Here is a 22,591-nt window from a genome sequence, read left to right as displayed (position 1 = left end):
AGTAAAACTTGGCAGTGGCAACAGGCACGTTGAGAGGGGAATTCTGGCTACAGAATGAAGGGGAAGAAGCGTAAGGACTAAGGCAATGGCAAGATGTATGGAAAACAGGGAATCCAAGAAGTGAACAGAAATAAAGAACTACTGGGGCGCCTGGGTTGCTCAGATGGTTAAGCGTCTGCCTTCGGCTCAGGTCATGATCCCAGGGTCCTGGGATCGAGCCCCACATCGGGCTCCTGGCTCAGCAGAGAGCCTGCTTCTCCCTCTCTCTCTGCCTCTCTCCCTGCTCATGCTCTCTCTCTCTCTCTCTCTGTATCTCTGTGTCTCAAATGAATAAATAAAATCTTTAAAAAAAAAAAAATAAAGAACTACTACCAAAAAAAAAAAACAGGAACAAAAATACCCACTAAATCAAGGAAAACTCAAAATCTAAAAAGACTTGGCCAGAACATGACAGATGAATAAAAGGTAAGTATGACATGAAGACTGTGATTAAAAAAAATAGCTTATGATGCCTCCCTCACAAAAAATTCAATTGGGGACCAATTTAGTACCATGTGGTACAGGCACATTGGGTACAAAGGGACCCTTCCAATTCTACTCCTTGCCCATTCTAGGGCTTCAGCACTGACTGCAGAGAAGAGCTAAGCACTTGACCCAGCAAGAAAGGTACAGAATGAGGACAAACAAGTATACTTAAAAGGAGACCAAATTTGGCTTGATGAAAAGGAAACGGGGCTGCATATACCTGTAAACCGCCTCTGCCAGTGAGAAAGAAGCTCAGAACCAAGCACTGACATTCTATATAGATGACCAAAAAGTGACTACAGATTTTACTAGGATACTTGCCACATCTTTTTTTTTTTTTTTAAAGATTTTATTTATTTGACAGAGAGAGATAGCGAGAGCAGGAACACAAGCAGGGGGAGTGGGAGAGGGAGAAGCAGGTTTCCTGCTGAGCAGAGAGCCCGATGTGGGACTCGATCCCAGGACCCTGGGATCATGACCTGAGCCGAAGGCAGACGCTTAACGACTGAGCCACCCAGGCGCCCAAATACTTGCCACATCTTAACGACTGAGCCACCCAGGTGCCCCAATACTTGCCATATCTTAAACTTACTAGCAAGGAGATCTCTAACATCTTTACTAATATCCTTATTTTACACAGTTTCCCAAAAACAGTAGTGGCAATTCAACATGAACTACTAAAAAAATGCATTACTATGTGGCAAAAGATACCTGCATGACAATATTTGGCCTTCTCTTCACAATCCTGAATCTTGGGCTTTTATAATTTTGCAATTTTCAAAATCCTTTCTACTACTTTACACCTAACAATCTCAGGAGATAGACTACTTTAATAATCCTCCTTTCACAGATTAGTTAAGGCTGACACTCACAAAGTTAACCTTCCTATGAGACATAGAAATCAGCTTAACTAAGCTTCTCCATTCTCATCTCTTAACACTCTCCCCTTCACTCACTGGGCTCTAGCCACATTTGTTTCCTTTCTATTCGGGAATTACACTATTATGGAGGATTGTGATCTTCTCTAAAGAAAGATCTATCTGATTTACCTATGTATTCCTGGGACCTAGCACTTAGAAAGTCAATACATATATAGGGAAAATCACACATGGCTCAAAGCTCAGTACTCTGTTTAGAGTTGATTCTGTATCACAGGTTCAGCCATTGTAACAAAATGTTAATATTACAAAAAAAAAAAAAAAAAAGACTATTCCAAGTAGGCACACACATGCCTTTAATATAACATCAAAACGTGATGGACACAGTCAATATTGCAGCCATATTCTGGTGCCCAGAGGATCAAACTAGGTGTATAGCTCTCCTTAACAGAACATGTCCACAATAAGGCTTGTTGGAATGCCATACAAGTCAGCACAACTAAAACTAAAAAGGGATGGAAAAACTAGAATGTAAGAAAATTGTATCATTAGATTTTTTTAAAGTCTTGAGAAAATAAACTTTATTAATTAGAAAAAGGCATTAATCCTAGAGAAAGAAGCTTCAATTCCCAAGAACCCCTACATTCATCAAATTTAAGGAGGGTAACTAATAATAAATCACTTAATATCACAACAGACTCTTGCTTCTCCAAAAAACACTATTTATAAGTCTGATACAATTAAGTAACTCACATTCTCAATGAACTGGGTATTAGACAGCATAAGGAAGTCATTGAAGACATTATGAAGGCGACAATCTGTGGCTTTAGTTTCCCGGATTAGTCCATCCACTTGTTTCTTGATTTCATGGGTCCTAGAGATAGTCTGCTGTGAGAATTCCTGTAGAAACTGTAGGAGCTATTTAAAAAACAAACATACAGCAATATCAATATCACATGCGTCTATTCCGTGCATCAAAAGAAAAAAAGAACCCATTTCTTTTCACCTTTGTGTGAGTGTGTGTGTGCTAGAATGTAGGGATGCCGCTTTTGACAGTACCCAAGACCAAGCAGCACTGAAAAACATTAAAGAAGCTCATCGAAACAGTGGCAAGGAGTCAATGGACACTTGCTACCTCATTTCTGGAGAAATTTTAAAGTCTTGTCTGGTTATCATTCTTCAGAAATCCCAAACGAAGAGCGAAATAACAAACCACCACTCTTATTAAAAAAAAAAAAAATGTATTCATATAGGACTTTGGAATCACAGTTTTGAGTTTCCAGGGTCCCCAGCCCTTAAAGTCCCACTCAGGGATCTCTATATAGAGGCTTGTCTACCTCCCCATACAGTCCGGGTCCCAACGTGGAATGGCTTCACTGGTGCCCTAGCAATTCCGCGGCTCTGAGAAAAATCTGCCTCCCTCGGGATGGAGATGGGTGCACCGCTAGAAAACCCAAACAAGGAAGAGAACCCCGCATCTGGGCTGCAGTCCGAGTGGGGGCACTCAGCCGGCTAAGGACGACGGGCCCGCCCCAGCCCAGGTGCCTAGGGTCCGCCACCTTGGCGTTTTTGAGCGCGAGAAAGGACGTGTTATTAAAAATAAGAGAGGCAGCGGGATTGACCGAGTGGAGAAGGAATCGCTGCTCCCGTCCTCCTGCTCGCAGGCCGCGCGTCACCCCAGACGGCCCGCGCTCCCCTCCCGTCCCTGGGGCCCGCCTCTCACGCCCGCATCAGCCGCCAGCGACCAGCTCTGGCTGCTCCTGCGGATCTCCTCCACCGACCAGGGTCGCTCCCACACGGGCTCGGACGCCGGCGCCCGCTCCTGGTCCGGTGTCGTCCGGTTCATCTGCAGCGGGAAGGACGGAGAAGAGAGGCTGAGCTTCGGGGAGGCGGCAGCCCCGGCCCACCCCGGCCCACCCCGGCCGGCTCCTGCCCGCCCCTGCCCATCGCCCTCACCATCCCGGCCGTGCAGTTCGGCGGGCTCCGGCGCAGCCACGACCGCACCCGAGGCTCGCAGATTCGCGGAAGCCGAGCCCCGAACCCCGAGCTCCGCGGCCCCGGCACGTGATCGCCTCTCACGTGACCTGGCTCGCACGTGACCGGATGTGCGGCGGCGCCGCCGGAAAAAAGAAGGGGCCACGGCTTAGGGAGTTGAGTTAGAAGACCTGCAGCTGGGCTAAGGTGGAAGGTGGGGGGGGGATGCCGACGGCAGGGGGCGCTGGTGGCCGGGCTGTCTTGGAGCGGGAGGACGCAGGCTATGGCTCCGGAGCACGCTGCTAACCCGGCTTGTCACATGAGGGGAGTCCCGAAACCTGTGAAACAACCCGCCTAGCGGCTTCGGCCGTCGGGCGACGTGGGCGGAGGGACAGCTTTCCCAGCTGCGTCTCTTCCTGGTTGCATCTCCGCTGCTCTTCGCTGCTGGGTCGGCGCACTGGCGCTCAGTAAGTGGAGGGGGACGGACCAATCTGACCGTCACCGTGCCTGCCGACCTGCTCGGTTTCAACTCTTTGTGTAGGTCCTGCTTAAAAAAGCCTTTTACGCATTCAGCGTTGTCCACAGATTCAGGTGCAGACTTCTCGTAAGACAAGCAAAAATCTTTTATAATCTGATCTCTGTTGTGAATTTAGCTTCAATTCTCCCAGCTCCCCGCTAGCGCTCAGTGATCCAGATTTTTCCCTTTGCTGAGTCCCTCTTCTGCCAGACCAACTTCTTTAATTAAAAATCTCAGTTTCTTTTCATTCCTTTGTGCCCAGGGGCAAGTTCCTTAAACTCTGTTACCTTTCGTCCTCAGAAAAAGGAAGATACGTATCTTGCAGGGACATGGTATTAAGTGTGGTGATATACTTAAAACAGCTAGCACGATGCCTGCCTCCTGGTGAGCATTAAACATGGATCTTACCACTTTCCCTATGCTCTCTGTCCAACTCTTGGACTTTCTTTTGTTTTTGCCACTATCACCTCAGTGAAAACTTCCCTGATTATCCCAAGTACAGTTTAAATGCCCCTGTCATTTTCTATATGTTTGTACAAATATCATAACATTGTATTATAATTTATTTATATATCTGTCTCCCTTTATTAATAATAGCTGGTATTTATGAAGTGCTCAGTATTTACCATTTTATACGTATTAATTCATTCAATTCTTACAATGATCCTGTGAAGTAGGTACTATTATCTTTATATTATAGTTGAAGAAACTGAGGCACAGAAAGATAAGTAACTTCCTCAGGGTTAGACAATCAGTAAAGACACAGAGCCGAGAACCTACACAGTTAGCCACTGTGCTACACTGTAGCTAGTCTTACTCTCTTAAGGGAACTTTATTTTTAAGTGGCTACCTACCAGCCTTCTAGTAGAATGCCTCATATTCATAAAAAACAAAACAAAAACGTTTCCAATTTGGTAAAATTTAGGTGAGCCAGTTACTGCTCTTGCATCTCATCTGACATCATCAACTTCAGTAGCCAGGTAATGACCCTGGGCTTAATGTGCCTCAAGATCCTTAATCAACATCCCAATTCTCAAAGCCCCTCACCCACACCCTGGACCTTATCACCTGATTTTCTTTCTTCTAGATCTGGACTGCAATAGAGCAGCCTTTTAAATTTTCAGGTCTTTCTTTTATTCCCTAGTCTGTTATCAACTAACCCAAACCTCATCCCTCAGTCCTCCCCTTTTCCCACAATAGCACCTTCTTAGCTTTATTTCCTTTACTGTTCTGCGTAGCACGCATGATAGTAGCCATCAACTTCTCCTGAAAGCTCTTTAATATCCTCATGTCAACTTTCTGACACATAGCTCTGCTAGCTCCTAACTTTCAATCAGTCCAATTATGTCCTTTCTCCTTTCCTGCACCTAGGTTCCCAAATGAAATCACCACAAATTAATACTCTCAGCACTGATGAGCAGTCCTTTTACTTATCCTTGATCTTTATACTTATCCTTGATCAGCTCCCTTCCATAAGTTCACCACAGTTTTTCATATTATCTACCCACTTGCCTCTGCAAGAGAGAACAGACTTCCTCTTCTCACCTCATACTTAAAATGTTTCTATGTATACACACCTTCTGTATCTCATACAGCTCTTTATTTGCACATAACAGAATTTGACTGGCAAACTGACAAAATTGAATTTGGGGTTAAGAACCTACAGGACTCACAGGTAAGGAAAAGCTAAGCAGTCAGGGCTTGGAAAAGGCATAAACCATAGGAACTCAGGAGTCCCCTTTGAGCCAATGCCACCAGAATGACCAAGGTCCAGTCATTTCCCCTCTTGTGTTTCTTTTATGAACTTTCAAATTCCTGAGATAAATAGAATCTGATTGGCTTCTCTTAGATCATACTCCCACTTCTCCCACCTCTTAGTGGGTCCCCAAACAAAAATTTGGGACTGTTACCAAAAGCAGAGATAAGAGATGCTAGGAAAACAAAAACAACAGGCTACATGCTCCCTTTCTTCCAGTCTCTGGAAAAGCTGTCCCCGCTCTTGCCCAAGACTAGTGACCACTATGTTCTTGATGGAGCCTTTCTGGCCTCCTGTGGGATGGTGCTCTCTTGAATTCCCCTTCTTGTCTGTCGAATCCTGCGGTCTTTGCTGGCACTTCTCCCATAGAACTTTTCAAATGTTTTTCAGTCATGCTTTTTATTGAATTTGCTAGAGAATTCTTGCTCTGCTATAACCATGCCTGAGAATTCAGATAAATCTACCCATTGTAAAGTATATTAAAACGTGTTTCAGGGGGCCTGACTGGCTCACTGGGTAGAGCATGTGGCTCATGATCTCAGGGTCATGAGTTAAAGCCCCATGTTGGATGTGGAGCTTACTTTAGAAAAAAAACAAAAAACTCTTTTCATATGCATTTTGATAAGTTCACAGTCTTTTAAATAGTTGTAATAAGAGTTGGGATGTTTTATGATTTACAAGGTTTTATTTTTCACATAGTAGAAACAATGGCATATTCTTATCTTTACTTTTCAGTTAATGACTATAATGTGGTTATTGCTCAAAGTCAGGGACAGGTCTAACAATTTTGTTGAAGACATAAACTTCTCAGCATTATACAATCCAGTATAATATATATGATTTCCTAATAATTTAATGGATGTTTCATTGTTCATTAATATTAGAGAATTTATTTTTTTTAAAGATTTTATTTTATTTATTAGAGAGAGAGAAAGTGAAAGAGAGAGCACAAGAGGGGGTAAGGTCAGAGGGAGAAGCAGACTCCCCACCGAGCAGGGAGCCTGATGCAGGACACGATCCTGGGACTCTGGGATCATGACCCGAGCCGAAGGCAGCCGCCCAACAAACTGAGCCACCCAGGCGCCCCTAATATTAGAGAATTTAATAAGAGAAAAGCCACTGACAAAATCTGCCTTACAACTGAAAATCCAGGGGTGCTTGGGTGGCTCAGTCAGTTAAGCGACCAACTCTTGATTTCAGCTCAGGTCATGACCTTCGATCATGAGATCAAGCCCTGAGTCAGTTCCGTGCTGGGCTTGGAGCCTGCTTAAGATTCTTCTCTCTCTCGCTGCTCCTTCCCCTGCTTGCCCGTGTGCACTCTCTCTTTCTCTTTCTCTCTTTCTAAAAAACAAACAAAACAAACAACTGAAAATCCAGCATTTCAAAAGCTACAGAACTGGTCACTGTTAAGACACAGTGTCACAAAGTCATTGCTGAAGCTGCAGGTACTAATGGAAAAAGTAACAATAATAATACTAATTTTAAAAGCCTCAATTTATCCAAATTTTCTATTATTTATATAATTCATATAAGCAGTGCTAAATATCACACATTTTACATTACAATGTGAGGCAAGGTATTTATAACAAGACAACTGCCATAGCTTCAGTATTAACATATGTAAATGAATTTGGACCCATGACTAAAAGTGCTCAAATTCAGCTGATTTTCTAGGTAATTGAGTGGTATAAATGGTGTGACTATAGCATTAGAGTTTGGGATTGTAACCAACTATCTCTAACCAAACCCCCAGTTCCTTTGCATTAATTGCTAGCCCTCAGTGGTTCTGATAATTCTAGAGAACTTGTGAGTTTTGTTTTATGAGAACCCACAAACCTAAAATATACCTCCAATAATATAGTTCTGATCCAATTTAGTAAGTCTACTAACTGTGAGTTATATGCTTTTTTTAAAGAAATGGTAGTTATAATTTTTTTAAGATTTTATTTATTCATTTGAGAGAGAGCACGAGAAGGAGGGAGGGGCAGAAGGAGAGGGAGAAGCAGACTTCCTGCTGAGCAGGGAGCCAGACACCGGGCTGGATCCCAGGACCCTGAGATAATGACCTGAGCCGAAGGCAGACGCTTACCCAACTGAGACACCCAGGTGCCCCAGTTATGATTATTTTTAAAATATTATTTTAGTACTTTATTAATTATATATCTGGTAGTTTGGCATAATTGAAGCCCTCATAATTACTACCTTTATTATCATTTTGCATTAGTATATGAAGCATGAGCAGCAAATGTGTGCAACTATATCCCAACAGTGTCAAGCTCTACAACTCTTCAAGTTAGATTTCTTAACTACAAGATAGATTTTACCAATCACCCTTCTCACCAAATTCTTTTTTTTTTTCTTTAAAGATTTACTTATTTTGGGGATGCCTGGGTGGCTCAGTCTGACCTGCCTTCAGCTCAGGTCATGATCTCAGGCCCCTGGGATCGAGACCTGCATTAGGCTCCTCCTTCTCCTGCTCCTGCTTCTCCCTCTGCCTGCCGCTCCCTCTGCTTGTGCGCTCACTCTCTCTCTGACAAATAAATAAAATCTTTTTAAAAAATAAAGATTTACTTATTTGAGAGGGAGAGAGAGAATGAGCGGGAGGGGCAGAGAGAGAGGGAGAGAGAATCTCAAACAGACTCTGCACTGAGCATGGAGCCTGATGCGGAGCTCTATCTCGCGACCCTGAAAGCACGACCTGAGCTGAAACCAAGAGTGGGATACTTAACCAACTTTGCCACCCAGACGTCCCATCAAATTCCTTTTAATGTGACTCACAAAATTATTTATGACATTGTTCTTCCTTTCTGGTAAAACCTCTAGTATAGTTCAACAAATTACTTCCTGCAAGGTGAGTTTATAACTCTTAAAATGTACTTGTAATTATTCTAGGTAGCCTTTATCTGAAGTGTTTTTGAAAACTGATGACCACAAAAATCTTCCATCTTATAACAGTTTCTAACTTAATTTAAGGTACACACAATAATGTAAACCACTAGCTGCTTGCCTTTTTAATAAAGGTAGAATTCAGTCAAAGGTATTAAGTAATTTGTTATGTTTTCTCTATTCAGTATGATTAATTTTGCATCTTTAGGGTATCACAGGCTAAGAAAGCTGACAAAAAAAAAAAAAAAGAGTACATGCTTTTCTGTTTTTATAATGCATAGCTCTCAGATGTCGCACTGAAATACCCCCAGATTTAAAATATCCATGTGTGAGGCTGACCATCAATGTGTTAACATGTAATGTAAGGATTGATTTTCTAATTCTACTTTCTTGAAAACAAAGTCTAGCCAACCTGCTTTATTTTACAGAGGCCCCTCCAGTGGGCAAGCCATGGTTCTTCTAAGAGTCATTTGAAGTACCGGAGAAAAGATTTTCTCCAAGAACGGGCAGTTCAGAAGCTCCACATGAGGTGAGTCAGAAATGCTTCCCAGTCAGAAAACCCAGACATCAGGCACCCCACAGTAAGTACAAAATGCTCCTCTAAGGGATCCCTGCTCTCTGACCTGGGCAGAAAAGCTGATCCACATACAGAGTGACAGAGGCTGATGAGTTATGAGAATCAAGCAGCTTTGCTTGCTGATACTAAACTCTGACTTTATATGTCAGCAAGCAGCACTTTCTGGGCCATCAGGAATGCATTTTTACCACAGCCTTTCTCCCTGCCTCTGTTAATCATTTAGCTCTCTTTTTCTGAGTTTGAGAGTGAGTCAAGGCTTTAACTCTAGGGTGGCCTGGATAAAGGTTCAAAGTTGGAATTTTAAATTAGCTGCAAGTCCTTAGAGTTTTGGTACTGTATCACATTAAATAACCCTTCCACATATTTATCCAACCTCCCCTTGCCTCTGCTACTTGCCCAAATGCATCAGAAGGCAGGCCATCTGGTCTACACCTTCAAGTAATGCCAACATCATTCCCAGAAGCGGTTGGCAAGTCTTATCAGGAAACATTGTAACCTTCCTAGGAATCCAGTTCCTGCACTGACAGTTTAATGAAAGCTAAACTAGGAAATGCTCCTACATCACAATAGTTTTGCTCACCCATTTGCTTCACTCTTGCCAGTAACAAGTCTGTAACTCCTACGTTTGGCAAAGAGATTGATTATATGTAATATTCCAATATTTTATAAATATAATAAATATTTATTATGTATAATTAAATTTTTTCTTATCTTTAAATGTTTTTACTTTTTTTTTTTTAAGATTTTATTTCTTTATTTGACAGAGCGAGATAGTGAGAGCAGGAACACAAGCAGAGGGAGTGGGAGAGGGAGAAGCAGGCTTCCCGCCGAGCAGACAGTCCGACATGGGGCTCGATCCCAGGACCCTGGGATCATGACCTGAGCCGAAGGCAGACGCTTAACAACTGAGCCACCCAGGCGCCCCAAATGTTTTTATTTTTTAATTTGAAATCATTTCAGGTTTATAAAAAGATTGCCAAAATATTACAAAGAATTCCCATATATCCTTTACCCAGTTTCCCCAAATGTTTATAACCTACATAAACCTAGTACAGTCAACCAGTAAAGTAATATTGATGCATTATTATTATCTAATCTATAGACCTCATTTAAACTTGTCACTTGTCCCATGTCCTTTTATCTATCTAGGACCACATAGTACATTTGTCATGTTTCCTTACTCTCCTTTAATTCTGGAAAATTCCTTCATCTTTCTTTTTTGTTCATGACCTTAATGTTTTTGTGAAGAATATTAGCCAATTCTTGTATACAATTTCCCTCAGTGTCCTCATGATTAAATGCAGGCTATGCATTTTCAGCAAGAATACAATATAGAAAAAAACAAATATGCCGAAATATTTTGGCAAACAACGAAAAGGAAAATCTGAGGAGCCCTAGCCTTATCAGACAAGAAAACATACTATAAATATAGCCTCTATAACAAAACTGTGCAGTATCAGTACATGAGTAGACAAACAGACCAGCAGAATAGAATAGAATAGAAAGCCCCAAAATAGACCGAGGCACATTTGGAAACTTGGAATATTGGTAAAGGGTCATCTCAAGCTACTGGGGCAAAAATGGACTTTCTAAAAAATAGTGCTGAAAACAACTGAGTAGCTATTTGGGGAAAGATAAAAGTAGAACCATACCGGGCGCCTGGGTGGCTCAGTTGGTTAAGCGACTGCCTTCGGCTCGGGTCATGATCCTGGAGTCCCAGGATCGAGTCCCGCATCGGGCTCCCTGCTCGGTGGGGAATCTGCTTCTCCCTCTGACCCTCCTCCCTCTCATGCTCTCTGTCTCTCATTCTCTCTGTCTCAAATAAATAAATAAAATCTTTAAAAAAAAAAAAAAAGTAGAACCATACCTAACACTTCACATAAAAATAAATTCTGGGACATCTGAGTGGCTCAGTTGTTAAGCGTCTGCCCCGCATCGGGCTCCCTGCTCATCAGGAAGCCTGCTTCTCCCTGTCCCACTCGCCCTGCTTGTGTTCCAGCTCTTCCTGTCTCTCTCTGTCAAATAAATAAATAAAATCTTTAAAAAATAAATAAATAAATTCTAACTGGATTAGAGATCTAAATGCAAAAAATGAAACTATGCAAGTACTAGCAGACAACACCAATGACTTCCTCTTTAGCTTCAGTGTAGGGAAAGTCTAACTATGACTTGAAATCCAGAATAATAAAAAAAATTGATAAATTTGCATTAAAACATTTCTCATGGTCAAAAGCCATCATAAACAAAGTCAGAGGACAATTGACAAACCAGGAGAAAATATTTGCAACATATATAACGGACAAATGGCTAATATCACTAACATGTTAGGGGGATATTAAAGAGCTCTTAATTGGGGCACCTGGGTGGCCCAGTTAAGCGTCTGTCTTTGGCTTGCGTCATGATCCTGAAGTCATGAGATCAAGTTCCACATTGGGCTCTCTGCTCAGCAGGGAGCCTGCTTCTCCCTCTCCCTCTGCCTGCTATTCTCCCTGCTTGTGCACTCTCTCTCTCTTTCTCTCTCTCTGTCAAATAAATAAATAAAATCTTTTTCAAAAAAATTAAGTAGCAAGACACCACAAAAAAACAGACCTACTTGCCAGTATCCCTGATAAATGTAGATGCAAAAATCCTCAACAAAATATTAACAAACCAAATCCAACAATACAATGAAAAAAACAACATTCATCACGATCAAGGGGGTTGTATTACCAGGATGTAAGGGTGTTTGAATATTCAAAAATCAGTCAATGTGATACATCATTTCAATAAGAGAAAGGATAAAACCCATATGATCATCTCAATAAATGCAGAAAAGGCGTTGACAGAGTACAACATCCATTCATGATAAAAGCCCTCAACAAGGTAGATCTAGAGGGAATATACCTCAGCATAATAAAGGCCATATATGAAAAACCCACAGCAAACATCATACTCAATGGGGAAAAACAGAGCTTTTCCCCGAAGGTCGGAACAGGACAAGGATGTCCACTCTCACCACTTCAACATATACTGGAAGTCCTAGCCACAGCAATCGGACAATAGAAAAAAGAAAAGACATTCAAATTGGTAAGGAAGAAGTAAAACTTTCACTGTTTATAAATGACATGATACTATATATAGAAAACCTGAAAGACTCCACCAAAAAACTACTAGCAACAGGGTGCTGTTGCTTATCTCATCATTTCTCATTGAAAACCAGGCATTTTAAATAATATAATTTGGCAACTCTGTAAGTCAGATATCTACCATCCAGGATTTATTTTTAGTTAATGTTTGGTGCAGTGGTTGTTGTTATGTGTTTGTTTAGTGACTTTCCTGTACTAATTTTGTAGTCTGTTTTCTTTGTCATGTGTGGCCACTAAAGTCTCTGCTCACTTAACTTAGGGGTTAGCCAGTGATTGGACAGAGATTCCTTAAATGCCTGGCACCAGTCAGTTTCCCAGCCTTTGCCAAGGGGTCTGTGTCTATGTGTTAGGGCAAACCCTAAATCTGGCAGTTTACAACTCAGGCTTAGCCTTCACTTCCTGCTTATACAGAGCCTCAGCACTAACCAGAGGTGAGAGATTAGAGCCTTCTCAAGTCTTTCCTGGGCATGTGCACTGGCTTGTACATCAAATGGCCTCTAGCTCCACAGGAATGTGTTGGCATATTTCAAAGTCTTCTATGGACATCTCATTCCCCACATTTCCTTTTCAGTTTTTGGGCAGTCTCTTCTTTGCTCTATTAACTGTTACCCTTTTTCATGTACCTTCAATATTAAACAGCCACTACTGATTTTCTTTTTTTAAACAAATGTTCCAGGAAAAGGCTTTCGCAGTGAGTAAGCTCTGAATGAGGTCAAATAAAGATAAGCCCTGTGAGTGGGAATTTCCAGGAGCCTCTAAAAAGGTCAAACTATGTAATTCTCTTGGAGTGGGGCTTTTTCAGGAGCCCCAAACCTGTCTATTCTCTCCAGTGGTTGCTAGGTAGCTGGGTTCCACAGCTACTATGTTATGAGGCTGTTGACTTTCAAAGCTACCATAGAGCTGGGAAGAAGGGGATCAGAATAGGGCAAGTTATAATTCTGAAAAGCTCCCTGTTCTTACTGGGATTCAGCCCTTTTTCTTGATTAACTGTTCCTTAGATTGTTGCGAGCCTTTGGTTAATCTTCAGAGTTCTGAAAAAGTTGATTTTGAAATTTTTTGCCAGAGTTCTCATTGCTTTTATGGAGGGAGTGGATTTTTGGAGGTTCTTAGTCTGCCATTCCATTCTCTGGTGGAATTTTGAAGTTTCCTTTCTATAGATATTATACATTTTAAATTGGTTTATTTGGTTTTCTGTGTGTTGAGTTGTATCTTTAAATACTTTGGATCTAACCCCTTATTAGATATACCATTTGCAAATATTTTCTCACATCCAGTAGGTTGTCTTATTTAGGAAACCTCTTGATCATTGTACATTAGTTTGGTATACAACCGTTTTGTTAAATTGTCATCTTGCTTATAATAGTTTTGTTGGTGGTGGTTCTGAATTTTCAGGTAAATAAAGGTGTTTTCTACAAATAATGATACCTTTGCCATCTTTTTCCCTCCAACGTTAAACCTCTTTTTCTTATTTAAATACATTTGTTAATACCTCCAAAGCCATGTTAACAGTAGTAAGAATGAGGGCGCCTGGGTGGCTCAGTTGGTTAAGCGACTGCCTTCAGCTCAGGTCATGATCCTGGAGTCCCAGGATCGAGTCCCGCATCGGGCTCCCTGCTCAGCGGGGAGTATGCTTCTCCCTCTGACCCTCCCCCCTCTCATGTGCTCTCTCTCTCTCTCTCAAATAAATAAATAAAATCTTAAAAAAAAAAAAAAGTAGTAAGAATGAGCATTCTTATATTGTTCCTGACTTAAGTGGATATTCTTTCATTATTTTACCATTAAGCTTGATGCTACCTTTTTTTTTCTTCATAGTTTTTAAGTACATGCAGATGACCTATGCTTTCTGCCTGACTATTCTTCATCATGGCTTAATTTCAAGGCAAATTTATCCCAGCCCTTCCTTGTCTAGGCTCGCCTCCTTCTAGTCACAGTATTCTTCGATATCTCCCCCTGGAGCAGAGCAACTAGGATTTCATCCTCTGGAGGAATACCCCAAACAGAGAAATATGGCACAGAGATGACTACAGCAGTAACAACATATCAGAGGGCAACCTTTGAGAATATTAAAGCAAATATCTTAAATTAGTATTAGCAAACAGAATCCAGAAGCACATTAAAATAACAATAGGCCAGTAACATGTCTTTTTTCCAAGTATGCAACAGTCTTCCAATAAAAGGGAATTTGATAATATAAGTTGCCATCTTAAAAGGTCAAAGAAGGTGATCTACTATCTTATACCATACACAAAAATTAAAATGGATTAAAGACACAAAAGCAAAGGCAACAAAAGCAAAAATAAGCAAGTGGGACTATATCAAACTAAAAAGCATCTGCACAGGAAGAAAAACATCAATGAAATGAAAAGGCAACCTATGGGATGGGAAAAATTTGCAAAACTGATATATATTTGATAAGAGGTTAATATCCAAAATATATAAAGAACTCACACAACTCAATAGCAAAAAAAAACCAAACAAACCCCAAACAATCCAAGTAAAAACTGGGCAGATCTGTCATACAGATAGCCAGTGGGGTACATGACGAAGTGCTCAACATCACTAATCATCAGGAAAATGCAAATCAGAACTACAATGACATATCATCTCACCTGTTAAAAACAAAACAAAAAACAAAAAATAGGGGTGCCTTGGGCGCCTGGGTGGCCCAGTTGGTTAAGCGACTACCTTCGGCTCAGGTCATGATCCTGGAGTCCCGGGATCGAGTCCCGCATCGGGCTCCCTGCTCGGCAGGGAGTCTGCTTCTCCCTCTGACCCTCCTCCCTCTCATGCTCTCTGTCTCTCATTCTCTCTCTCACAAATAAATAAAATCTTAAAAAAAAAAAATAGGGGTGCCTGGGTGGCTTAGTCATTAAGTGTCTGCCTTCAGCTCAGGTCATGATCCCAGGGTCCTGGGATCGAACCCCCACATCGGGCTCCCTGCTCAGCGGAAACCTCCTTCTCTCTCTCCCACTCCTTCTGCTTGTGTTCCCTCTCTCGCTGTCTCTCTCTCTGTCAAAAAATAAATAAAATCTTTAAAAATAAATAAAAAACACAAAAAATAGCAAGAAAGAGCAAGGGCTGATGAGAACATGGAGAAATGGGAACTCTTGTGCACTGTTGATTGGAATGTAATTTGGTGCGGTCATTATGGAAAACAGTATGGAATTTCCTCAAAAATTAAAAATAGAACTACATATCCAGCAATTCCACATCTCAGTATTTATCTGAAGAAAATGTGGACACTAATTCATAAAGATATATGTACCCTCATGTTCATTGTGTCACCAGCTAGACTCCAAGACCTGACCTTAACTGCCCACTTGCTTATACTCACTGACCTTTGCCCACATTTTTCCTTAAGTTCTTTCCAGCTTATCTTTTAACTCACGCAAATGGAAACTGAAGCATCCCTCAAGCAATAGTAACTGCCCTAACAAGACCTTCTGCTGGTCCAGACCACCCAGACTAGTTTGAGCGTGACCCCACTGACCTGGGGTAGTTCCACTGACCTTTGCAGGATATAATTCAGAAACAGCCAGATAGAAGAAATGCATATGGCAAAGTATGTGGGAAGGGCGTGATTTCTCATGCCCTCTCTGGGTGCCACTCTCCCTGCACCTCCCTGCACCAACCCAGAAGCTTTCAGAACTGTCCCCCCCCTCCCCCAAATTCCTGGGCTTTTATGGAAGCTTCATTATCACATAGGCATAGTTGATTAAGTCATGGCCATTGGTGATTGATTCAACCTCCAGCTCCTCCCTTCCCCTGAGGTCAAGCCTCTAATAACCTCTAACAACAAAGTTGGTTCCCCTAGCAATCAATCCCCACACTTAGGGGCTTTCAAAAGTCTCCTCATTAACATAAATATAGATGTAGTGGAAAGGGGCTTGTTATGAATAACAAAAGACACCTTCATTGCGCTTATCATTTAGGAAATCCCAAGGGTTTTACGAACTCTGTGCTAGGAGTGGGGATAAAGACCAAATATATATTTCTTATTATAAATCACAATATTACAGTGCCCCAAATGAGGAGCAAAAGAAAGGGCATCTTGTTACTTTGCACACATCAACTTAGTTTGATTTTAAGTCCCTATCCCACTGGGATGGTAGATAATTTCATCTCAGCCCTTTTGGGGAATTTTTTCCTGTTCTCCAGGGCATGCTTAGGTTATAGGGATTACACAGAGTCAAGATTTTGGAGCGGGTGCCCATGTGGTTTTCAGACTCCTGTCTCCTCATGTTTTTGGGGAGACACTCATTGTCTCTGGCCATGTGGTCTCTTTTGATCTATAGCTGCTGCGTGGGGTGCAAGAGCACCTGTCCCAGAGGGTCCCAAAAGGACCAGGTTTGGCCAGTTGCCGCTGACAAAATCCACAGGCAGAAAGACAAGCAGGGGTGAAGTAAGAAAGGAGTTTATTTAGTGAGGCCAACACCAGGAAGACAGCAGACTAGCGTCTCAAAAGACTGTCTCCAAAGTGCTAAATATACTTCCAGGTTTATATAAGGAAAAGGTGGGGCAAAGGTCACTGGGTGCATGCAGCTGGGCAGTTATGGTCAGGTTGGTCAGGTTGTCTTGGGGTCAATCAAGCAGGGTCTTCTCAGCTCAGGACCATCCTTACTGCTTGAGTGAGTAGTTCAGTTTCCATCTGGGGATGCTTTGCCCACAGGGTCTTTTGTCTAAGTTAAGAGATAAGTTGGAGGGGCGCCTGGGTGGCTCAGTCGTTAAGCATCTGCCTTGGGCTCAGGTCATGATCCCAGGGTCCTGGGATCGAGCCCCACATCAGGCTCCCTGCTCCGCGGGGGGCCTGCTTCTTTCTCTCCCACTCCCCCTGCTTGTGTTCCCTCTCCTGCTGTGTCTCTCTCTGTCAAATAAATAAATAAATCTTAAAAAAAAAAGATGGTAATGTACAAGTATATATCTGAGTACCTGTTTTTAATGCTCTTGGGTATATACCTAGGAGTGGAATTGCTAGGTTAAATGGTAACTCTGTTTGACTTTTTTTAGGAAAAAGGATGTTTTGAGAAACATCCAGTTTCTGTGTCTCCTTATTCTTGGCAACACTTGCTTTTATCTGTCTTTTTGATTATAGCCATCCTAATGAGTATGAAGTGGTATCTCACTGTGGCTTTGATTTACATTTCTCTAATGACAAAGATGTTGAGCATCTTTTCATGTGCTTACTGACCATTACAAAGGACTCTTTTTTTTTTTTTAATATTTTATTTATTTGACAGAGACACAGTGAGAGAGGGAACACAAGTAGGGGGAGTGGGAGAGGGAGAAGCAGGCTTCCTGCCGAGCAGGGAGCCCGATGTGGGGCTCGATCCCAGGACCCTGGGATTATGACCTGAGCCAAAGGCAGACGCTTAACGACTGAGCCACCCAGGCGCCCCACAAAGGACTCTTTTTAAAACTTAATTTCGATTTAATTTCACATTTACAGAAAAGTTCCAGAATAGTAAAAAAAAGAAAAAGAAATCCTGTATACCCTTCACCCAGAATCACCAGTTGTTAACATTATGTCCCCATTCAAGTTATCATTTCCTCTCTCTGTCTCTGAGCAATCTGAGAGTAATGTGCATTCATCATGCCTCTTTTTCCATGGATAGTTGTGTGAATTTCCTGAGAACAATGGCCTTTTTCTTAAACATGACCTCAGTACATTTATCAAAATCCTGAAACTTAAAAAAAAAGATTAAAGTAATCTCTACAGCCAATGCAGGGCTCAAACTTATTACCCTGAAATCAAGAGTCACATGCTTCACTGACTGAGCCAGTCAGGCACCCCAAAATCCTGAAAACTTAACATTGATAAAATAATGGTCTAATCCACTCTATATTTGAATTTCACCAGTTGTCTAGATATTCTAGATTTGAGTCCAGGATCCGATGTAGGATCACGTTTATTTAGTTGCCTTTAATCTGAAACAGTTCCTCAGCCTTTCTTCATCTTTCATGGCCTTGATATTTTGAGGAGTGTGGGCCAGCTATTATGTAAAATATGTCCACATGATGTTTTCTTGTGATTAGATAAAGATACACATTTTTGGCAGGAATTCCACAAGGGAGTGTCCTCAGGGCATCATAGCAGGAGGCTCATTTTAACCCCAACCTTGGCAATTAGATTTGATTCTTTTTTTTTTTTTTAAAGATTTTATTTATTTATTTGACAGGGAGAGACAAGCAGGGGGAGGGAGAGGGAGAACACAAGCAGGGGGAGTGGGAGAGGGAGAAACAGGCTTCCTGCTGAGCAGGGAGCCCGACGCGGAGCTCGATTTGATTCTAGATCAAGTTGGCACCCCTAGATTTGATTCTTTGGTTAGGTAGTATCACTTAGCCTCCATTGAAATTGCTCTTTTTTCTATTGTAATTAATAAGCAATTTGGAGGAGTTACTTTTAGTTGCTATAATATTCTGCTCATTAAATTTCCACTCACTAGTCTCAGCATACTGTGTCTTTATAAAAAATCAGTTCTGAGGGATGCCTCAGTGGCTCAGTTGGTTAAGCGTCTGACTCTTGATTTAGGCTTAGGTCATGATCTCAGCGTCCTGAGATGGAGGCCAGAGTCAGGCTCCATGCTCAGTGGGGAGTCTGCTTCTCTCCCTCTCCCTCTCCAACTGCGCCCCCCACTCGCATGTGCTGTCTCTGAAATAAATAAATATTTTTTAAAAAATCATTTTAGAGGTATAATTTATAGACTTTTGAGTGGTCAGTTGGATGAGTTTTGGCAAATGAGTAGAGTCATATAACGAACACAATAAAAATGTAGAACATTTCTGTCACTCCAAAAAGGTCAAAGGGGGCTCTTCTTAATAATGTGAGACAATAGATAGAAACCCAGACGTGGGCGCCTGGGTGGCTCAGTTGGTTAAGCGACTACCTTCGGCTCAGGTCATGATCCTGGAGTCCCGGGATCGAGTCCCGCGTCGGGCTCCCTGCTCGGCGGGGAGTCTCCTTCTCCCTCTGACCCTCCCCCCTCTCATGCTCTCTGTCTCTCATTCTCTCTGTTTCAAATAAATAAATAAAATCTTAAAAAAAAAAAAAAGAAAGAAACCCAGACGTGTGCTATCCTAATCTTAAAGAACCTTGAATCTCTTTCTGAACCAGGCCTGACCTTAAAGCTCATTGTCTTGGTAGGAACTCAAAACACTTTATCCCTGACTCGATGACTGGGGAAGGTCATACAGTACATGAAAACATATTGGAACTGTTTCCAAAAATATCCCTCCATGCACTAGTAGTTCTGTTTGTCTTCGCTGCAAGGCTCTTGCAGGCCCGATGTCCTCTGAGAGGCCACAAGAGGGTTGGTTCCTTCACCACCCTGGGAGCCCAGGAAACAGAGCAGCTGTTGCCCCATAGTGCTGCTGTCGCCATGTGCAGTGGGGTGGGGACACTTAGAGACCGGGCTTACTCTCCCTGAGCCCCATGAGAATTGAGTACAACTTTCCTTTCCTGCTCAGAGACCGCCCTACCTACCTGAGGATTCTATGGCCCACACCCTTTTCTCTGCTGCCTGTCCTGGGTTGGGTAATGGGTAGGACAAGAGCTCCCTTTCAGGGACCCCAATCAGTGACTCAATCTATTGCTCCCCTCTCCAACTCTCTCTTTTCCCAGGGCTATGGGATCTTCATCTAGTCTGCCTGGTATTAGGTTTTTTACTGTGCCTAGTGCTCAAGCTAAGAATTGGATTTGTTAATGCCCCCAAAGCCTTTTTCTCCTAAAGCTATTACCTCTGCCATGGACTGTGAAAGTCTAATTTTGAAGTTAACAGTTGAGCATTGAGTCACTTCTTTCTGAATTCCTGCAGGAAGTACCCTACCCTCAGCCTCGCGGTACAAGGAAGTAGAGTAGGGAGGGAGGAAGGGGCAAGCCTCATTGGCTAACATTTGTCCATACCATCCTGTTATTGTGCAGTTGATTTGAGGGAAATAGACACAGGGCTTCATGTTTCTGTACCTTAAATATTATCATTATTTACCTACCTTAATTCCTCCTCTTTTTAAATTCAGGACAAACCAGATAAGGAAATCTCTTTATTCACTGTTTTTCTTTTCCAGTAGTGTAGCAGGTGGGAAGGAAGATAAAGGTAAAGTAAAGATGACTGGAGAAACCAATAAGGGATTAGATCCTGTAATGGGATGTGAGCTTGGGCTTTGTGGAATAGAGCACCTGGGCCTGAAGGAAAAGAGAGGCACCTTTCCAAGAAGCTGGGAAGATGGCACATGTGTTGACCAACCAGTGTGAAGTTAACTGAGGACGAAAGGGGCCATGTCCTCAAATATCACCTCAACCTAGGTATGTTTATTTATTGTGCAATAAATAGAATATATTTATGAATACATAATAGAGCTAATACCATTTTCACTTCTCCCAGAATTTTATGGATAGTGTACTTGTTGTTAATTACTTCAAGCATGAATGGAACTTAACAATGAACTTACTGTTTTCCTTTCTATTATATTAGTCTGCTTGGGCTGCCATAACAAAATACCACACCCTGGGAAGCTTAAACAATAAAAATTTATTTTTCACAGTTCTGGAGGCTGAGAAGTTCAAGATCAAGGTGCTGGCAGGGTGGATTTTATCCCTGTGAGGGAGCAAGAATTCCTGTCCCCTTCAAGGATCCTTCTAGCTGGACTAAGAATCAAATTGACACAAGACAGAGTAACAGGAGAAAATTAACAGCATATGTAAAGGAAATCTACATAGACATGGAAATTCCAAAGACAGGCAGGCAAAATGAGGTATATATGGCATTCTGAACTAAGGAGAAGGGGTAGGGGTCTGGGATTTAAGGAATACAATTTACAGGGCAGTAAGAAGAAGAGCAGATGGGGTGCCTGGGTGGCTCAGTCGTTAAGCGTCTGCCTTTGGCTCAGGTCATGATCCCAGTGTCCTGGGATCGAGTCCCGCGTCGGGCTCCCTGCTCCATGGGAAGCCTGCTTCTCCGTCTCCCACTCCCCCTGCTTGTGTTCCCTCTCTCGCTGTGTCTCTCTCTATAAAATAAATAAATAAAATCCTTAAAAAAAAAAAAAGTAGATGTTTGGTAATTAGCTGTTTGGTCTGCTGTGCAGATGGGTCGCTCAAATAAAATTTATCTTTGCTAATAACCCTTATTCTAGGAAAGAACCAATTTAGATTCTTCTATATAGTTAAGGGAGGGGCAAAATTTTCTCTTGGGCCCACAGGGTCTCGATTGCCTTCAGCTCAAAATAATCCATGTACCAAAATATCCCATCTTGGGGCAGCCTGCCCTTGGCCTCCACAATTCCAAACCCTCTGCCCTCAGCTTGCAGACAGCAGCCTTTTTGCTGTTTGCTCACATGATCTCTTTTTTGTGTGCTTGTTCAAAGAGAGGGGGCGCTCTCTGGTGTCTCTTCTATAAAGGCATTAATCCCACCTTGGAATTCCCATCCTCATGACTTCATTTAATCTTAATTACTTCCACAAAGGCCCTGTCTCCAAATATAGTTATATTTGGGGATAGGAGTTCAATATGTATTGGAGGGGGAGAGACACAAACATTCAGTTCATAACACCTGTCTAAAACTAGTCCTTTTTGTTTTCCAATAGTATACCCTCCCCTAGCTATGATTTCCCAGTATTTGCAAAAAGCCATGGCCATGTGTAGTTCTCCTTCTACAGGAGTTTACAGTGAGCTTTAAAAAAATAAAATGCTTTTGGCCATCTCAGTAGCAAAAGACACTTACATAGACACCAGTATTCTTCTCTTAAATAGTTCTGCATAAAGAACTTTGTTGGAAAGACAGAAAACAGCATTTATTTATTTACTTTTTAAGTAGGCTCCATGCCCAATGTGGGGCTCAAACTCATGACCCTGAGATTAAGAGTCATATGTTCTACTGACTGAGCCAGCCAGGTGCCCCCAGAAGGCAGCATTCAAACTGCAGGTCCTACTATCCCGTTTTTAAAAATACTGTTTATTAACATTCTTAAAAGTACAGAAATATGCAAAGAAAATAATTTGGTCCCAAATCCCACTTTCCAATAATCTATATTGGTTTTTTTTTAAGTAATCTCTACACCCAACATGAGGCTCAAATTCATGACCCCAAGATCAAGAGTCACATGCTGTACCAACAGCCAGCCAGGTACCCCCAATGTTAGTATTTTTAGAAAGTAATATATGCAAGAGATTAGAAAAATTCAGATAGTACAGAAAGTATAAAATGAAAAGTGAAACCTCTATCCCTCACTGTTCCAACCCTTTACCCCAAAAGTAACTTGTTAATATTCATTCATTCATTGATTTAAAGTACTTGTTGAGGGGCACCTGGGTGGCTCAGTCCATTAAGCATCTGACTCTTGATTTTGGCTCAGGTCATAAT

The 22,591-nt window shown here is 41.9% G+C and overlaps 1 protein-coding gene across 4 annotated transcripts in view; it reads right to left on the bottom strand.

Moving 5' to 3' along the window:
* The window catches only part of LOC118022977 (WASH complex subunit 2-like), a 53,722-nt gene extending 50,227 nt beyond the window's left edge, over positions 1-3,495 (bottom strand). For all 4 annotated transcript variants that reach the window (XM_035023979.1, XM_035024002.1, XM_035023996.1 and 1 more), the window contains exons 1-3: positions 3,360-3,495; positions 3,127-3,249; positions 2,157-2,321 (exon numbers count right to left, since the gene is read on the bottom strand). In XM_035023979.1, the coding sequence (XP_034879870.1) occupies positions 2,157-2,321; positions 3,127-3,249; positions 3,360-3,362 (291 nt within the window). In that variant the 5' untranslated portion in view covers positions 3,363-3,495. The remainder of the gene's footprint in view (positions 1-2,156; positions 2,322-3,126; positions 3,250-3,359) is intronic.
* Between the last annotated feature and the right edge of the window lie 19,096 nt (positions 3,496-22,591).

Source organism: Mirounga leonina, unplaced genomic scaffold, assembly GCF_011800145.1.
Source record: "Mirounga leonina isolate KUSES-001 unplaced genomic scaffold, KU_Mleo_1.0 Mir_114, whole genome shotgun sequence".
Taxonomy (NCBI): domain Eukaryota; kingdom Metazoa; phylum Chordata; class Mammalia; order Carnivora; family Phocidae; genus Mirounga; species Mirounga leonina.
The sequence above is the reverse complement of the archived record's forward strand: the minus strand, read 5'-3'. Positions and strand labels throughout refer to the sequence as shown.